We start from the raw sequence: 21076 nt of genomic DNA on the forward strand, positions 1-21076 counted from the left end.
ACAAATACACAAAATTCCTTTATTTCCTTAGATAATACACACACACACCTCCGTAGACAGGTGGGTAGGAGCAGCAGTGCGTAGCACACGCTTCTTGATTAGACCAGGGTTAGAGCCCGTGACCACCAAATACGGAAAGGTCAGGGAATGACCACTGCATATCCCCAGAGCAATATGGCCTTAGTTGCTAATGCTCCCAAAAACCAAATAACAACAGAGAGAGAGAGAGAGAGAGAGAGAGAGAGAGAGAGAGAGAGAGAGAGAGAGAGAGAGAGAGAGACAGACAGACAGACAGAAAAGTAAAGGATTGACAATAGAAGGTTTACATAACATAAAAATCTCTACATTTATTGCATAGTAATCAGCACTATGTAACTTGTACTAATTAGTATACAACTTTAATTCAAAATGCAACAAATTGTTTTGTTCATACTGTTTTGAAGACTAAATTTCAGAACTGCAAGTGAAAGTCTAATTTACTTTGAAAAAAATCTTAAATCTGGCATAATGAAGTTAGGATACTATAGATCCCAAAGGAATTTCTCCAGTGAGTAAAATCCAGGTTTTGAGAAAATCCTTGCCATAAAAAGTTTCAGTAAACTGATAACTGCCTTTAGCTTTCAGCACAAACTATCTGGCTCTATCGGGAACTGGATAAAGTGAATGTAAGGATAATCCATCAATGAATAAGCCAGAGGAGAACAAAGTAAACAAAAGAAGTAACACGGTGAATAGTAAATCACAGGCAAATACCCAGACTCAAGGGGAATACAGAAAGTGACAAGACGGATATATAAAAATATCCATAAGTCCCCCCCCCCCCACCCTAAAATCTTGATGACTGAAAACCTTCCAGTAGGGAGCAAAAATCTCCCTGTGATTTCATAAGGCAAATCAAATGCAGTATTAAGTTTACAGTTTTTTATTTGAGGTCAACCTTTAATTTTATTTTTGTGCATTCCCTTAGTTTTAGATTTTTTAATTACTGTTTCCTATTTACAGTCTATGTTTTGGATTGTTTCTTGCCAATGTAACAAACTGGCATGTGAAATAGCATAATTCAATTTACTGTTTTCGTTCAATTATTTGAGAAAATTCTATGCTTCAAATGAAGGCAATATTTTTTGTTGTATGACATCCACCAAGGCCTTTTAGATGGTTCAGAAACCCAACTATTATATAACAACAGAATAGGAAATTTGCCCTATTCTGTTATATAATGGATTCCTTAAATGAGATGTCTTATTTAAAGCCCTATCAAGGATATAAAAACCTGAAATATTACACTAAAAAAGAAAAAAATAATAATAATGTATATATCTAAATGTATATGTCTGACTAGAAATTCTAAAATTAGTTTAGAACCATATTACAGAGATAACTTCCTTTGATTAACAGACTTCTCTTGTTAGAAATCCTATGTAAGTGACCCAAAAACAACAAACAAACAAGCAAGCAAGCAAACAAATAAAAAATATATATATATATATATATATATATATATATATACACACACACACACACACACACACAACTTCAGAAATGCACATATACATGTCACAAAACACAACAAAAAGTATATATAGAAGCCGATTTAAAATAACCTGGAAGATAAACATTGGCTGACAAGAAATAAATAGCCACTGCCATAAAACTAAGCATATGAAGCCATATCTGCTGCTTGCTGTGAATAGTTTTTAAAGTAAACAAGATGGCCCAATTAAAGTAAATTGTAATGCAAAACATATGCAGAGGTCAAATACTTAGGGTGCTTATTAAGAAAAGCATCTGTGTTTACTACTGGAATGGCCAATGCTGGCAATGCTAATGAAGAGTGAAACACTTACCCTAAAAAAAAAAAAAAAAAAAGCACCAAAAATTTACATATTGGTTTGGTGAACAAAAATGATACACAGTGGGTAAAAATACATTATTTTCTATAACTTTACCACTTAAAAAATAACTGTAGGCACATGGCTTACACAGAAGGAATAACCCAAGTAGGTAAATTACAACACTGTGGTGTTGTAATTAATGTGCAAATGTTTCTCCTGTCACTGATACAAAATACAAAACACCCCTAAATTTCCAATATGTTTCCTCCTATTGCACAAGTTCTTTTCTAAGAAGTCAAGCTAAAGCAAATAAGTTAGTTTCACAACTTAGAAAATGAGAAATTAAACTGATATCACCTACTCTTAAGGCTGCACTGTTCATATGTCATCTTAATTTAAATAATATATCTACCAATTTTTAATAATCAAAAACTGTAAGTTTTAACTAAGTTTCTCAAGGGTATTTGCAATTTGATCACATAGTTATATCCTGTCCATTCCTCTATATTACTAGAACTGATACAGAAAACTGACTCGCCATTTTATCAGCATATGACAGTATTTTGAGGTGATCTGACTGTTTAAGGTTTTGAATGAATTGAGCAAGCTCAATGTTGATAGCATTTTTCCTCTTGCTCAGACTACATATGAAGGGGGAGGGGCATAAATTCAAATTGAAGAAGGATACTTGCAAAATAGATGTGTGGAAATTTGCCTTCAGATGGTTGATTGTTGAAACAAACTTCCATATTTATTTTATTTTATTGTTGTTGATGCTGTATAAGCTTTCTTTCTTGCATCATTTGCCACTACTAATACTGACCCTTTACATGCAAACTGAGAATGCCCAAACTAAGTTTGCATTTGAAATGTCCGATGGTGTTTTAGATATATGGTCAAACTTCGCAATTCTGATATCTTGCACAGTGACTAGAAGATTTGTTGAACTAACAGGGAGCATGATATCTCAAGAGTTAATATAAGCATGCATTATCTTTCAACAAAAGTTCACGTGATTCCTATAACTTTGATCTTTTAGTTCTAGGGAAATTTCTTCATTTGTAACATGCATAAAGTCCCATTCTGCTATGACACCCAACTTCAGTGGTTACAGCTGGCATGAGAGGAGTCTCTTTCCAGAAAGGAGCAATTCAATATCTGTGATTAGATGTTTCAGTAAAGTCACCCAATTTTATACTTTATTAATTTTAATCATATTTTGATCCTATCTTTTATGCATATAAAAACAAATGGGGGAAAAATTCATTAGAGAAACTTTTTTAAAAATTAAACATTACATTACTCTAATTTACGCAAGGAGAATTATTCGATTTTAGTTTGATCCCATTGTTGAAAATATTATCAGAGTGCAATGAATCTATCCCTCTATCCAGGCTAGTGCAAAATTCACTAAGCTAAGGTGACCACATGCTTAATGTTTATACATACAAAGAAAGACAAGAGAGCAATTCCCAAATGTTTAAATAGAGATTTAACTAAAATGAAATGAACCATAATAAAGAGATTTCATCCTGTGTTGCCAATCTTAATTTTTGGTCAAACTTTGAAAATTAATTTTCTTAAAAAGAAAAAAACTAAAATAATTAAATTAATTTAGTATTTAAACTTACTTTGTGGTCTTTTGATCACCAATTTTCTTTTGGACTGCTGGTTCTGAGAGATCAAGAGCTGATGGAACCCTAGATAACAAATGACTGTTTACAGGCACTGGTCCACAGCCATGATCAACAGGAGAGCATAACTGCAATCTTGAAGAAGAAAGGCCATCCTCACTAGATAAGATGTAATCAAAACTGAAGTTAGTCAATATAACAGATAAAGATAATAGGTAAAGCTATCCATGCTGATACTACATTGGCATGTGTGATATAATTTATAGTTTTATTTAAATTATTTATAGTTTTAACTGCTTTTATTATAAATAGGCCAGCTCTGTATTTTTTCTCCGACTGCATCCCATATACCATTTAATACATTTCTCCGCAAATGTAGCATAAGCCTTAGGCTTCCTTGTACCATATGGCCATTATTATGCTCTAGTTTATATTCAGGAACGACTACCAGGTCACTGGAGTTTATAATAAATCAATCAATACAAATGTTAATTGTATTTAGCAGTCACAGGCTTGAAATCCGGTCCACTCAAAGAGCGTGTGCTACTGCACTCCTGCTCCTGACCACTCAGCTACGTCAGGCCTATATGTAAAACTCAAACTAACAATTCTGTGCGCAGCTAATGAAAAGTAAAATTAACTGATTAAGATTAATTACTATAACCAACAATCACTCCCATGCCAATTGAAACCAATAATATAGTTTACCAAGCTCCTAGCTCCTATACTAATACATAGAGTGAATGTCAAAGTTAGAACCACAACCAGACATCACAAAATATGATAAACTAGTATCAGCCTATACAAACAGCAGCAGAGATTTCATTCCTAAGAGTGAGAGCCCTTTATCCTTGGTCATTATTATAAGCAAGGATAAAGGACCCTGCAAGTGAATATCATGTTCATAAATATTCTAGAAATTCTCTACTGGATTAAGATCCAATGGAGTTAAATTACCTGAACCAGCAATGGGCATCTACAGCATGGTGGATTGCAGTGGGAGTGTCCAAAACAAAATGGAATACAGTAAGCACAGTCTTCCATAATTGACACTCCCTGGAATGTTGTATGTTATGCAAAATAAGCAGTGGTCTCAACCCATGCCATGAAAACATTTTTCATATCACAATTCCACCCATCCACTTGCAAAACCAAAGTTATGCTTGCAGAAACCAATCTCTTATGAGATGAAGCTAGATGTCATATGCATACTATACACACCTTAGGCAGTTACCAGACTGCCTAAGGTATGTACAGAGAGGGTTTCTGCCCTTAATGTAAGAACAGAAATCTCTGCATAACTGATATCAAATACAGGCAAAATGTATGAATTTTGATTTTATTTCAATTACTGTGTTGAAATAACCCCTGCAATCCTATAGCACTGTACTGTGTAGGACAAACTCAGTCCAATTCAAAGGGTTAAAAAAAGTAAACATAGCAGTTAAGTTACCTTTAATGTGTAGAAATTTTGATTTTATCAAACATACCTCTTGCCATCTACCAGTATAGTAAAGCAGGATAGGTAGAATATCGCACCATTTTTTCAACCATGGCTGTACATCTGTTTATCATTTTGATAATGCGATTCTTTTCATAGGGTTGGATCTGTTAATATATTTAACCATAGCCAAATATGGCTTCTAGCACACTGGTATGTTTTGTCTCGTGCAATACAGGCTGAAGATACAATCAGCACATGGCTATCTTGTTATCAAGCGCTAACTGAAGCACACATAACTACAGCCATTTCATAATAAAATGTCCATCTCTCCTACTTTGCATATGTGATAATTTGTGTTGTATCACAAGACATGTTATGGTAAAGATTGAATGATTAGCAGTGTATAAATTGCAATATAAATTAATTTTAAATGTCATGCTGAGTATTCTTTTCATTTACCAAGATTTGAATTAAATATTTAATAATATATACTACTTTCTCTCTTTTTTTTCTATTTATTATTTTTTATAATTTTTCTCTTTTTTTCCTATCATTATATTCTTTCCATAAATGCTATATATATTAGCATTAGTAGAGGCATATGATGCAAGAAAGCAAGCTTATGCAGCATCAGCCAAAAAAAAAAAAAAAAACCCTTCCATTTCACCCCTCCGTTCATTCGAAATACCTGTCCAGCTGAGCCTTAAATTTATTTAGGCTATCAACTTCCACAACAAGGGATGGAAGTCTGTTCCACCAACCAACTACCCACTGGCTAGAGGCAAATTTCTGCACGTCTATCCTACATCTGTCTTTATACCATCTCAGGTGATTATTCTGAGCAAGAGGAAGAATCCCATCGGCATTGAGCATACTCAAACCATTCAAGGCTTTATACACCTCTATCAGCTCACCTTGCCGGTGCCTAATCTCCAGACACTGTAATTTGCAAAACTTAAGCCTTTCTTCATAAGAGCAACCCTTTGTTCCAATTCACTAATCTTGTTGCCCTTCTCTGTACTCGTTCCAGCAGCTCTACATCCTTCTTGAAATGAGGCCTCCAGACCTGTATACAGTACTCAAGGTGTGGCCTCACCATTGGCTTATACAAGGGAATAATCACCTCCTTATCCCCACTAGAGAAATTCCTGTATATCATTGACAAGACACCATGAGCTACTCTTGCAGCTCGTCTGCACTGCTCAGAGAACTTCATATATCTGTCTGCACAATTACCCCCAGGTCCTTTTCATTCTCTACCACTGTCAGTGTAGTACCAGAGTTGATACGTTGCTCTGGGGTTGCTGTTTCCCCATACGTAGTACTTTACATTTGTCAATGTTGAACTTCATTTGCCACCTCTCAGCCCATCTGCTCAACCTTTCCAGATCCTGTTGCAGCAGCATAGTGTCAGTAGTGTCCTTAACAACCCTGCCAACCTTTGTATCATCTGCAAACTTGGACATTAAGCTTGATATACCATCATCAATATCATTTATAAATACAGAAAACAATAATGGACCCAACACTGAACCCTGAGGGACTCCACTAATAACATTAGTCCACGATGAGCAGTGTCCATTGATTACCACTCTGTCTTCTCCCCCTCAACCATCCCCTTATCCATAGCAGGAATTTGCCTCCAATGCCACACTACTCCAATTTGTGCAGCAGTCTTCCATGTGCAACAGTACCAAAAGCCGTTCTAAGATTCAAATATATAATATTAAAGTTATTCCCTGCATCCAGTTCTTTTGTGACTGCATCATAGTATCCAATCAAATTGGTCAGGCAAGACTTTCCCTTAACAAAACCATGCTGTGTCCGAGCTATAACTGAAGTCTTGCTTAGATCATCCTGCACTGCTTCTTTAACCAGTGCCTCCATTAATTTCCCTGGAACAGAAGTTAAACTCACAGGTCTATAATTACTTGTGTCAGCCTTTGAACCTCCATTGTGAATTGGGGTCGTTATTGTTATTTGGTTTTTAGGAGCATTAGCAAATAAGGCCATATTGCTCCGGGATATGCGGTGATTATTCCCTTGACCTTTCCGCATCCTCCCTATTTGGTGATGACAGGCTCGAACCCCAGTCTAATCAAGAAGCGTGTGCTATGCACTGCTGCTCCTTCCCACCTGGCTAGGGAGGCGCCTCATTGGGGTCACATTTGCACATCTCCAGTCTATGGGTACCTCCCCTGAGTCCAAAGAAGCTCTCATAATTATGGCCAAGAGTTTGCTTACTTCGTTTTGCTGCCTCCTTGAATATAACTGGATAGATCCCATCCACCCCAGGTGCCTTTTTTATATTTATCCTCAACAATTTCTCTGCCATTTTACTCTCAGTTATTAAAAAATCATCTAGCTCACTGCCAGAGTTTACTTCACCTCTGGCATTTCCCTTCCTGAATAACTCCTCATGTGTGAATGTAGATACAAAATACTCGTTTAGTTTGTTAGTCACCTGAGCAAGATCCTCAACTGTTGAACCAACAATATCCAGTGGACCAATCTGATTCATCCCTTTCCTTCTAGAGTTTACATAAGTAAAGAACTCTTTTCTGTTTTTCTTTGCATCCTTTGCCAAAGATTTCTCATAATCTGCCTTTGCCTGCCTAATCTCCTTTGTGACTTGGTTACAGACGAGCTTATATCTATCATAGGCTTCCATGTCACCCATTAATTGATATGTATCCCATGCATTTTCTTCTCTGCCATGTCTCATTAGTTCATCTGAGATCCATTTAGGCCTAAATCTCGAACAATATATCTTAGTTGGTATGTAAAGCCTAGTAGCTTCCAAGATAAGTTCTTTGAATGCTTCCCATTTTGAATTTGCTGTGGTAACATCATCAGTTGGTCCCACTGTATAGAATTTAAATACAGTCTCAGACCACCGTAGTTGCCTTTACGAAAGCAAAAACCCTTCCCTTTACCCCTGATGGTAGTTACCTCTTTGAATAAATCCCACTTCAGCACACTGTGATCACTGCCACCTAATGGTTCCTTTATCTGCAGATTCTTAATACATGAAGAATCACTACTGAAGAATCACTACTGATAATCAGATCAAGAGTATTACTCCCTCTAGTTGCCTCCCGAACATGCTGATGTAGAAAACAATCATCCAATAAATCCACAAAAGCCTTGCTAGTGTGTGAGTGACCAAACCACAAATTCCAGTCAAACATCTAGGAAATTAAAATTTCCCCATTATAAGACTCTCTGATTTACTGGCCCACTCTATTTCCCTGTACAGTTTCTTATTATACTCAGAGTCATTAGGCCAAAGCACACTCCTACTCTCAATTTTGATCTCCCAATGCTTGGGTCACACCAAACTGACTCGACACTGCACTGCACTGTCCAGCGATTTTATGTGTTTCTTAACTAATTACATAATCCCTCATCCCTTCCTATCCTTTCTGTACACATTGTACACCCCAAATTCCAGTTCTGCATTCCTTATATCTGTGTGACACCACGTCTCTGATATCCCAACAATATCTGCATTTGATGTTTTGAGCAATACCTCAAATTCATCAAATTTCTTAACCAAACTCCTAGCATTGGTGTACATGCAGGTATACATGCACCTGATCCTATTCTTAGCTACCCTAACACAACCCGTGTGTTTACTTGTACCGCAATGACTCCCAGCAGTCACTGAAATATCCTGCATCTTGTTTTCCAGGCTTCTGTTCATTCCAATAGAAGCAGTGCAAGAATCACTTTCACCTCTGCCAGTGGCTACTGTTAATCTATTAGTCCTTGTATCCCCCAAGCTAGCAGTTTTCCGACCCACCTAACACTGCCTCGATAGCATCAGCAAATATTCTTGCACCCTTTCTATTTAAGTGTATCCCATCCCTGTAGAAGCAGTCTCTCCTGTTAACAAGTACAGACCATGCTGAAAAAAATTCTACCCCTTGAGCCTTGCACAATCTTTCCAGGGCTGAATTGATCGACAAGGCTCTCATCATATACTTCCTCCTATCGTGTCTGGGCAGAATTGCAGACACTTTCAAATTCAACCCTAATTCACAGCTTTTTTTCAACAGTGACCTGTACTTGTTAAGTAATTCTGCCAGTCTCCTACTCTTAATATCATTAGTGCCAACATGTACAACTATATCACCTTTTGTGCCCTTAAAAGATGATATCCACTCTACAACATCATCAACCTTTGCCCCTGGCAGACATACCCTGGTTCCTGTTCCACCTATCCTTTTTACAAAGCATGTTTCCCATTTCCCTGACAATGATCACCAACATCTACTAGTTCCTGTGAGACCAGCACATTCTGCCTTGGGGGTTGCCGCTGTGTTGCGTGATGACCAAGTGCAAGCTCTGGCGTTGATGTGGGTAGCTGAGAGTTTGATGGACCCCTCAATTTAGATCCTTCAAGGGCATCTACCCTGTCCTTCAACCTCTCATACAGGCCCATAACAATGCTGAGTTGTCGACTGATTTCGTTACACTCCTTGCATCGCGCACACACAAAGACATTCCCCATGGCAATATCATGTCCGATACCCGACTGCTCTACAAACATCATGCAAGCAGTGCATTTTAAAGGCTGTGATTCAGAGGGTAACTGCCCCCCTCAGTTCTCCCCTGAGCCACAGCATCCCCATTAGCTTGAGCCTTTTGCTTTGCTGCTCTGGTCTGAGTCATGATTTCGATTTAATTTCAATAAAATTTCAATTTCGGTACAAAATTATAACCTTAAACTTGTATCCCAACACAGTTATAATGCTATATATTTTTTTAAGTATCAAGTATTATCTACAAGTTCTGTTTATATAACTTCCGTATCAAGTTATGCATTAATTAATTATAATTAATTATGTTACGTTTGTAATCTAAGTCGTTATATGTATTTAGTTAAAAAGTACAATTTAATTGACAGTGAAGTTTAACAAGATTAATATATATATATATATATATATATATATATATAAAAAATTATATTAGTGATAAAAAAGAAAAGAAAGTTAAAACGACAGTAACTGTAACTAATATTTATGGGTCAATGCAGTTGCAAGCAATCATGCAATACACCCATGTCCTAGATACGGTAAATATGTAGTATGTATTATATATTTAATCTTATTTTAATCATTAAATTACGTTCTCTGTCGGGTCAACGACGATTAATATATGCTTACATTTATATTTTACTTATATTTCTTACATTTGATTCTAATAATTCTAAAATTTATTTACATTTGATTTATATTTGGCCTATACTGGTTTAGATTTAAATTACTTAGCATATATTGATCATTACAGAAACAGAGAACCTCTTGTTGTTTTTTGCCTTCAGTCTGGGTGGTTGGCCCCAGTTGAAGCCATCTAGATTGTCAGTAAAAAACGATAAATTTTTTTTTTTTTTTTTTTTTTTTTTTGTGTTTTCTTAAGTCCCCGATAGTATTATTATTTGATTGATTTACTTTTTCTATTATCCTTAGTATTTTATATATATATATATATATAAAAATTATAGAAAATTAATAAATATCTTATGTAAAGTAAACTAAACAAGAACTGATTAATGCCATCTATACATATCTAGATAGAACATTACATCAGTCTTATTATATATTTTTTGTATAGTTTAAGTACAATTAGTAAAATAGAATAAATATATTTCATATTGGATAAGCTGGTAGCTACTTAACCCTATAATAGCCATAACTGGTCCACAAGGCCAAACCTAGTAAAGGATGATCATTAGTCAACGTAAAAGTAAAAATAAAACAATTAATAAACATAATATTTTATTTCTCTTTTATTACACTTCTTCCTTAATATTTGCTTTTGCTAGTTTTTCTATGTGTCTTAGCTATCGGTCGGGCTAAAGTCATCCAGCCTGTTAACAACTAAATTATTTTCTAACTTTAATTATACTTATCCATTTATCTCATAAATTACCTTTTGACCGTGTTTAACAGGCAGATGATATCAGAAACTGATAGCTGGGTTAATTGTAGGGGGACATATTGAAAGGGTTGGCCCGCCCTTGAAAAAAGTCTCTTTCAATGTGTCCCATGACCTATAATTGACTTGATATATAATATTATTATTATGTTTATTAATTGTTTTATTTTTACTTTTACTTATGATCATCCTTTACTAGGTTTGGCCTCGTGGACCTGTTATGGCTATTATAGGGTTAAGTAGCTACCAGCTTATCCAATATGAAATATATTTATTCTATATCTTACCTATTTTACTAATTGTACTTAAACTATACAAAAAAAATAATAATAAAATAATATATATATGAAGATTTGGAAGCTTTTGATTAAAATTAATAAAATATTTCAACAATCAAAATTCATTTATAACAACAATAACACATCAAATTTTGCAAAGCAAAATTTGATATATTATTATTATTACAGAATTTGTGTTATTTGAAGGTAAGACTTACCTTCCTATAACCTCAGTGGCATTTTCATTCTTCTCTAGCAATTTTTTCTGCTCAAGCTTTTCATTTTGCTCTCGAACCTGAGCACTTGCTTTCTGTAATGCTTCTTCACACATCTGCCATGTCTGACTGCGTCGCATGTATTTCTTCACAGGTCGATGATAGCTACAGCGACTAATCACATTACCAATTATCCCACTCCTAGACCTAAGAAAAGTTTTTCCCTCAGCTGCACAGCTTCTTGTAGATGCACCAGTTGATTTATCAGTATCAGGTCCGTGGCGAGTGGATTCTAAATGACTGGATGAAATCGATGTTACAGGACCCCATTTTGTTAAATCTTCTGTGATAAGGCCTTGATTTAAAAACTCTTCCTCTTTGTTCTGCATATAGTGATCCAGAGCATAACTGTCTCTAAACCCTGCAACAGGATAATAGATGCTTGGAAATGCTGTATATGATCCTATGGGAGGATTATAACTCTGTGAAGAACCAAGAGCAATGGACTGCCTCCACTGATAAGAGTGTGAACTAGATAACGGTCGGAATGGTGTACTTGAACTACGAGGTGTCCATTCACTCTGTGACTTTGCAGAATAAACATTACTCAAAACAGAGTCATCGTGACTGCAGTGTTGCGGCTGTCGTGATGTCAACTCAAGTTGCTCCTTAGCTTTAACTAGAGTTGCTTGCCTTGCTCTGATCAACTCAGTTGTCTCCTGGCATCTAGTTTGAGCAGTCTAGAAAGTAAGAGGGGAAAAAAAAAAAAAAAAGTGAAAAACAGTGAGAAAAAATGTTAAAACAAAAAAAAAATAATAAATAATAAGATTTTAGTGTCTATAATGACTAAATTAAAGAAGGAACATTCAAGAATTACATGTTTCTATTTGTAACATAGATCATTAATAATTCAATAATTTTATTAAAATAGGGATAAAAACTTAGAAATATAACAACTAAAACAAATTAGGTGATGTACGGAATGTGTTACTTTTCAAGTGTGTATGAAGTTTTGTTTAATCTGTTTAATTACTTATGTAGTATTTAAGTGAAATGTCAATTGAATAAAATCAGAGTATGTTCGAAAAAATAAATATCTGGCAATATGCATAAAAATTAGTTAAGTTTCTATTTGTTTGATTTTATTATATGTAATGAAATTAAGAATGATTCAAATGTTTCTAAAAGAGAAATATAAAATTTCTTAAAAGTCCATTCATTGGGAGTATAGTTTTTACACGTGGAGAGACAGATTAGTGTTCTGAAGTTAACAAGCACTTTTGCATTAGTGAATCCACCTAAAAAAATTGCAGTAATAGACTAACACATACATTTGCAGATGCACATATGCATCTTAGGCCTTATTACGTCAGTGTATTACATTGTATACAATTGCATGTTCAGGGCATAATTTGCATGTATGCAGATTGAAAAACCCAGAATAACTTGTGGAAGTGTTGATGGGGGAGAACAATATGCCCTCCAACTGAAATCAGCTATCTACAGCCCAAATGTAGATGGCTTTAAGAATTCCTTTAGTCTCTTGACTACATTCCTCTTAAATGAATGATAAGTGAATGACCACTATACAGTCACACAGGGTCATCTCAAGCAAGGAAAAAACTTATATGGCTCTTTCAAACCTTGGAACCATTGTCATCTGCCTGTGTTGGCAAAGGTGAAATCTCTCTCAGCTTGGAACGTTATTAGCAAGACTAAATTCCAATAATGAAATCTAAAACACAGGAACACAGTTGCGATTGCACATCATTTTGATAATAACATTAAAGGGTTCGTATTAATAACATTTATCTTTAGACTAATGTAAAATCAAATCTTAACTGGGAAATGAAACAAAGTATTTTTTGATAAACCACACTTGGTTTACACTTACTTGGCACTGTTTGAGAAGACAATCATTTTTCAGTTTTCTTGCCAGATCAATCATTTCTTCAAATAATTCATCACCAACACCAGGATGCTCATCCAGATAATTCTGCAGAATCTTCATGATTTTCATCAGCCCATCAAGACTAGTGGAAGTACCCATCTTCATCTGAGAGACATATTGCATGGTCTCAAGTGCCCATTCATATGCCTAGAAATGAGAAAATGCAACTTACTTTTTTCCCCTCTATTTAAATACACTTTAAAATTAGTATTAGTAGTGGCAAATGATGCAAGAAAGCAAGCTTATAAAGCATCGGCAAAAAAAATAAAAAAAATAAAACCTATGCACTTTGCCCATCCACAGTCTTCCAAGAACTTGTCTAGTTCTTTCTTCAATTTATTCAAACCACCCAGTTCCACAATAACAGATGGAAGTTTGTTCCAACAAGCAACCACCTGCTGGCTGAGTGCAAAAACTTCCACACATCTATTCTGCAACCAATCCTACCTAAATTTGAATTTGTGCCCTCTCATGTGATTCCTGGCAAGAGGAAGAATGCCATCAACAGTTAGCTTATTCAATTCATTCAAGGCCTTAAACACCACAAGCAGATGTCCCCATAGGCACCTAGTCTCCAGATGATGCAATTTGCAGTACTGAAACTTTTTTTTTTTTTTTTTGGTAAGAACACCCTTTGTTCCCTTTAACCACTAATGCTAATTAACAACTAATGCTACTTGTCAAAGCTAGGACAATTAGTCTGTGCCCTACACCTCTTCCCTCACCAACTATATCATATGAACTTAGAATTTAAGTCTTAACTCTTGCACCACTTTCAGCCTTGTGTTCAGAGAAGGATACCTTGGTCATTAAACCATTATCCTGGCTCTGTGCCAAGTACAGATGTAATCAATCTTACTTTTGCTTGATTTAACACTGAGTTGCAGACATGAAATGAAACCATCTATATAACTAAATATACCATTTCTTATAAGGAGAAGGGGCCTGTGGTACTGGATTCCACGATTTCTTTCCTTCCAGTCCTCTAGTTCAGGATTTTCTTTCATTATTTCTCTATTTCAAAATACTCATTCAAGAAATAATGAAATATGCAACTGAACTTTTATTTATGTGCAAGATAAAAAAAAAAAAAAAAAATCTTTCAGTTTACAGAAACAACCTAAATCTGAATTCCAAAACTGTAATAATAAGTAAAATAAAATTAAGACTTTTTCAGACTGACTGTGGTAACGTACATGGACCCTATGGTGTGCACTGCAAAATCAAGCCCATATACAATGCCACAAAAAGAGCACAGCCCACTGTTAACTGACTGCAATAAAACAGTTATGAAGAAAGTGTGTACTCTTCTGGCCTTAGCCATCTGGAGTTCATGAGAAATTCATAAAATAAATTTGCATTCATCTCAAAAATTTTTGAATTCTAAGTAACATGAAAACATCATTGAACTAGCATTTACACCACAAACTAATTTATATTTGTAAAAATTAATAACTTGGATAGGCTTGGTCTGTAACTGCATGAACTTCTGCAGAATTTGATTAAATGTCAAAATTTAATCCTGAGAAATATTATGAAATTATATTCAAACTTCAATAAAAACGATAGATATAATATCAATAACTGAAGAGATGCACAGAAAATATAATTTAAATGGAGGACATAAAAGGAAAACAAGTCTGAAAATGCTGCTTTAAGCGATAAAAATAAGAAATAAAACAATTCTTTTAAAAACAAGCCATAAAAGACAGCAGAAATCTTAAGATATTTGAATGACTTTAACAGAAAGGCTATTACAAACTCCATTCCTCATGTTTATTACTATCTCTGAGTCAATATGATAAGCTATTCATTAGAAACCTCAATAAAAACTCTACAGCACTCCATAAGACTGATGGCAAACAAAACTTGACCCAGATAAAGGCACCAGATGCTTCAATATAACAGTAAATATTAACAGAGATAAGAAAGCACTTGGAAACACTTACTAGTACTTTGCTTTTAATATCAAAACCTTTAAAATTCCTTATAAAAGAAAACAGGAATAAATGAAAAGGAAAATGAACAAATTCAGTCAATCAGAAAAGGAGAATTCAGCTTTGCTTCTAACACTTATCAAATGCTAGTTTTCTGTATTTAAATTCTGTAATTTCTGTAATTATGTTCTGTAATTTAAATTAAAATCATCCTATAAAAGATAAATTCCTAAATTAAAAATTTAAGATTAAAAAAAAAAAAAAAATGCATTCCTAGTATGATTTAGATGCTTAACTTCTACACTCTACACATTATTTACCCTATCCAGCAGGTGGTAGCACTTTGCGGTGTCTTCTATCCTCTCTCGTGTATCCTCCAATTTCTCTGTAAAAGTATCCAAGTGGTGTTTGAGTGTTGTCACCATTCCTTGTATACCAGGTTGGCTTCCCTTTACTGGAGGCTCAATAGAAACTGCTTCCTCTAGAAGATCATTTCCACGTTCTATTTGTCTCTATAAAAAAAAAAAAAGCAGATCAGACATATTCAGCAAAATTTTAAACATACAGTTTAAGCTTAAAAAGTTCTTTAATATGCCATTGTCTTTTATGTGGAGGTTAACACAATGTTATGTAATATAAAGTAATTCAGAAAATAGGAGTTGACTAGGTGGCTGTTATAAAGGGTTTTAGGCACATCAACAACTTAGGCCATATTGCACCATCTCCTATAATGTGTGTGTAAATTGAGTATGTTCTGTGGTTGATTTGCCATTTGCTAGATGAAAAACCAAAGTTTTTTTTTTTGGGGGGGGGGGAAGAACCATGCTACCCTTGCCTGAGACTGACTAATTCAGCCACCTGGTGAAAAAGACTCAATTTCCTCCCATTATTGATGGGATTTGAACTCAGATCTTTTCCACCTGGTGTGGGAAGGACGGTGATTGTAGCAACTGTACTGCCCAAGAGGGTGGAAGTTGACCTATGAACTTGTGCAGCCTACAGACAATACACATAAAACTGTCTCTCGTAATAACGGTTAGTCATTCGTTGAGGATGGGAGGATGACAATAGTAGGAAGCAAACCATTTCCCTTTTCATGGCTGCAGTTGTGAATGACTGTACAGTGATCCTTATCGTGCAAAACCAGCAGGAATTGAAAAATAGTTTCAGAATGCACAATGGTCTACAAAACATGGGTTAAAGATCCCCTTCTTCATTATGAAAAAGGAAGATGTTTCAAGGATTGTAGTGATTCATCAGTCACATACCACACAGACTATTCTGGAATTCTCTGCCATTATCAAGAATCTAGTACACGTTTTGAAGGTATTCCATGTTTTTCATCCCATAAAACATACACACCAGCCTATGAACAACTTGTTGGCAGACATAAATGCACCCCCATTGTACTTGACCCAGTGGTATATCATCAGCTGCATCAGAGCCCTGGGTGAGGGGACAAAAGGAATAAAGAAAAAAAAAGAGGAAGCTACATAAATAATTTACAAAATTAAAATGATTTATTTTAATTTGAGTATTTATACTACATAATGCCTTTCATGCAATAAAAAAAAAAAAGTTATGCTACACAGAGGAATAAGGGGATGTGGCTGCAGCCATAGGTGCCGATTCATCATAAGTGCCGAATGGAGTTAGAAGATTCAGAATAATCTAATCTACAATTTATTTTAAAACATAAAAATTATTATTACCTAAATCAATTATTATATAATATCGGTGTAAATACACCATAGTTTACCCATAAATTTAACTACATAAGTAGTGTAATGGCATCGTTTGATTTTATCTCATATTGTGGCTACCTTCAACAACAAGGTACCAGGTATTGCACTACTTCGAATAAATATGCTTCTCTAGTGGAGGAGATTGTTATTTATTCTCAGTGTGCACCACCACCCAGATGCGTTTCGGAGCTTGTTGGCTCACTCATCGGTGGGCGGGCAGGTACCCTGATAATGCAGGCATGTCATCACGGTTGAAGTTAATTCCACAATATGAGAGATGCCAAATGGTGAAGATAATGATAATATTTTGAAGACTAAATGCACAAGGCATAATGTCATATATGAGTGTAAATATGATATAGCTTACCCATAAATTTAACTACATAAGCAGTGTAACAGCATCGTTTGATTTTACCTGCCTGCCCACCGATGAGTGAGACAACAAGCTCCAAAACGTATCTGGGTGGTGGTGCCCACTGAGAATAAATAACAGTAGTCTCCTCTACTAGAAGAGCATTATTTATTCGAAGTAGTGCAATACCTGGTATCTCGTTGTGAAGGTAGTCACAATATGAGATAAAATCAAATGATGCCATTACACTACTTATGTAGTTAAATTTATGGGTAAACTATGGTGTATTTACACCGATATTATATATGTAGTTAATTTCAACCCATAACATATTATGCTTTGTGCATTTAGTCTTCTAAATCAATTATAAAAACATCTTTTTTTTTAAATAAAAGTGCCATCTCAATGATAATAATTTAATTAATATAATTTTATTTTTATGAAAATGTGCATTTCTGGTATTTGGACACAGGTGTAAAATTCCTAGTTATGCTTCTGTGCTGACTACCCCCCCCCCCAAGTGTGTGACAATATCACTGGCCAGAACCCAAATTACTGTGTAATGTGACTGTATAATAATAAACTGAAATAAATAATTATTTTCAAATTAATTTTGATCACTGAAGAGTTTTAAGTTACCTAACAAGGAGATATCACCACAATTAAGGGTCCTTTAGGCTTGAGGGAAAACAACAAGGGTTCTTTATATTTTAAATAAAATTTTTAACTTATGTTAAATAATTAGTGGATAAGCTGCAAACGAGTGTCTGGAGGCAGGAGAGGAGAAGCAGAGGTGGAGTTTAGGTCTCACTATGAGAAAAGCACGGCTTCCAATTGAGGCTCTCCTCCCCAGGCTGCAAATGTTGAATGAAGTCAACCAAATTGGATAAATTACAGGCTAAAACCTTTTCACTATATTTTAGTACAATATGTATTTTAATATATATAAGTTATTTAATATTAAATATATTTAAATTGATATTTAACATTATATAACATGGGAAAACCCCTGGCATCGTGCCATGAAGGGTTTTGTGAAGTCACGGTACCTGCATATTCCTGTGCACCTTACAATAAAGATTAAATTTATAATTAAATATAAAAATATTTTATTTTAATTTTAAACATAAAATAAATTAAAATCAAAAGTGAACTAAAATTAAAGCTTAACTTTTTCAGTTCATTTTTGAATTCTTTACTACAACCTTCAGTTTTCAGGACAGGCAGGCAAATTTTATTAGTTAAGATTAAATCTTTGATAAATGTGACTATGCAGAATGGCTAAACCAATAATGCAAAATGGAAATTAAGATATTTGGAAATTTTCTCAACACAGAAGGTGTGTGTGGGGAAGGACTGTTTATTAAAGCAGGCAATTAATCTAAAACATTTCTAAATACAAATCAAAAGCAGAAACACTCACCAGAATCACCAGCAATGGCTGTGGAGTTTCCTTCTAGGGGTGAGGTGGTGAGGCAAAGGGCCAATGGAGTTAAGAGGACAAAGACCATGTTCGTCTGCCATCTTTGGTAAAATTGGAAAATGTACAGGAAATGTTGACAGAAATTTTATGGGTTGAATTATTTTAAGAAGCTTGCATCCTCCCTTGGAATTGTCTAGCATCGTCCCTAAGCACGCATCGAAAAACTCTGTTCCAATAACTAATTTCGTTATCACCAAGGCTCATAACAATTACGCAAGATGAGTAAACAGAAGTTAAAAACAGCTTTTTGAAGCCTTTCTTCAATACAAGGGCACTTTCCTGATCATATTTGACTTCGAATGTAGCATATTTTATCTTGCATTCTTTTACATCATTAAAACACAATTCCATAAACAAACTAAATTAATTCAATTCAATGCAAACAGAAATTGGAGGGAGAATGAACTAAGGGAGAAAGATGATGCTGTAGAGGTTTTTAACCATTCCTTGCTCCCTCTTTCACGTCCATAAAATTAATTGTAGCTTCAGGCCCGTTTTCAAAAACCTTAAATTTATTCAAAAGCTATCGAAGACCTTTTTTTCGCTTCTGTTGACAAATCTCCTTATAACATTTAATGTCACCAATGACCGCCTTACTCACTTTGGTACTGCGTTCAGTGTTTGGATCATCCTCAGTGAAGATTTTCATTGCATCTTCAATAAGTTGGAATGCTTTTGACAATCGTTTTGTAGTTAACATTCGAGGAGGAACAGTTTCGAAAACCTGATCTTCTTCAGCATGCTCTATTTCTAAACGCATCAATTCTTCGTCGGACAGTTCTTCTCGGTGACACTCAAGCCATTCTGCCACATTAGCCTCCTTCATCTCTTCAAAACCTATTTCCTTGGCTAAGTTGACAATCTCACACTGAACTTTGGGAGCAAAGTTGCCACAGCCTTTGAAGTCGCTAACACATTCAGGCCACATATTATACCACATACCATTCATACAAGCTGACGTAACCGCATTCCATGAATCGGCAATATTATCAATACCACTGAGGATATTATAGTCACGCCAAAGTTCCCTAACTGTTGACTTACCTTCGCCACCTGTTCCATTAACGAGCTGGGAGAAGATACAGTGTAAATATAAGGCCTTGAACATCACTATTGCCCCTTGATCCATGGGCTGTAGCAATGAAGTCATTGTGGGGGGAAGAAAAATAACTTTAACGTTTTCCGACAAATCATCAAGGTTGACAGGATGGCTTGAAGCACTGTCCAAGATAAGCAATATGTTGAAGTCGATATTTTCTTTGGCACAATATTCTTTCCATGCAGGAATAGCATAAAGAGAAAACCATTCTTGAAATATTTCTCCAGTTATCCACGCTTTTTTATTCGATCGCCAAATAACACGCAAATGTTCTTTCGAATAACCGTTCAAAGCACTTGCCTCTGAGTGGTATACCACCAGGGGCTTAAACTTGTAATCTCCTGCAGCATTACCACCAAGTAGAAGAGACAGGCGATCTTTGGATGGTTTGGTTCCTTTGGAAATCATTTCTTCTTCTTTAGAAATATAAGTTTCTTGTGGCACACGTTTCCAATAAAGTCCTGTCTCATCGACGTTAAAGACTTGTTTCGGGGAGTAACCACCATCTTCGATTACTTTCTTCAAACAGGAAGTGAAGTTTTCAACTTCTGAACCGTCTGGAAAATAGGTCGGAAAAGGTGGCATTTCACATAACATAGTGACTGGTTCAGTCTTCACTTTGTTATGCAAACTGTAACGCCTTTTAAAACGGTCATACCATCCTCGACTAGCACTAAAACTTTCCGGTTGTGAACTTTCGCCCTGTTCTTTCTTTAGGTCGTCATACAAGCTTTTAGCTTTCGCTTGAATGCCCGTCATACTAAGTGGTTCATTGCGTTCGTTTTGATCATCGATCCAGTTGGTCAGAAGTCTTTCCATGTTCATCATAATACTACTTCGAATACGACCTATCTCAGTAAAACTTGATGGCTTCACGCTCTGCGCTCTTTCCAGGATTTTATCGGCATTACTACGAATTGTTCTCACCGTCGTTGGGGGTAGCCCGAGTGCCCTCCCGATATCAACCGCTCGTTCTCCGGCTTCGACACGCTTTAATATGTCTAATTTCATTCCTAGAGTAACAATGTTTCTTCTTTTTTTAACACGAGACTCCCTATTGCTTAATGGCCGTTTCTGACTCATATTTATAAGGGATCGAATCACAAAATAACGAAATATATACCATTTACACGCGTCCTACTGGGACAAAAGCTTCAAGG

The 21076-nt window shown here is 35.4% G+C and overlaps 1 protein-coding gene across 1 annotated transcript in view; it reads right to left on the reverse strand.

Annotated features, from left to right (window-relative positions):
- The window catches only part of LOC150082585 (puratrophin-1-like), a 140544-nt gene that overhangs the window by 43158 nt on the left and 76310 nt on the right, over positions 1-21076 (reverse strand). Inside the window, exons 10-13 of the mRNA XM_090378702.1 lie at positions 15558-15749; positions 13244-13447; positions 11353-12089; positions 3467-3628 (exon numbers count right to left, since the gene is read on the reverse strand). Of these exons, the coding sequence (XP_090234828.1) occupies positions 3467-3628; positions 11353-12089; positions 13244-13447; positions 15558-15749 (1295 nt within the window). The remainder of the gene's footprint in view (positions 1-3466; positions 3629-11352; positions 12090-13243; positions 13448-15557; positions 15750-21076) is intronic.

Source organism: Mastigoproctus giganteus, chromosome 7 (genome assembly GCF_048544385.1).
Source record: "Mastigoproctus giganteus isolate SK-2022 chromosome 7, ASM4854438v1, whole genome shotgun sequence".
Lineage (NCBI taxonomy): Eukaryota > Metazoa > Arthropoda > Arachnida > Uropygi > Thelyphonidae > Mastigoproctus > Mastigoproctus giganteus.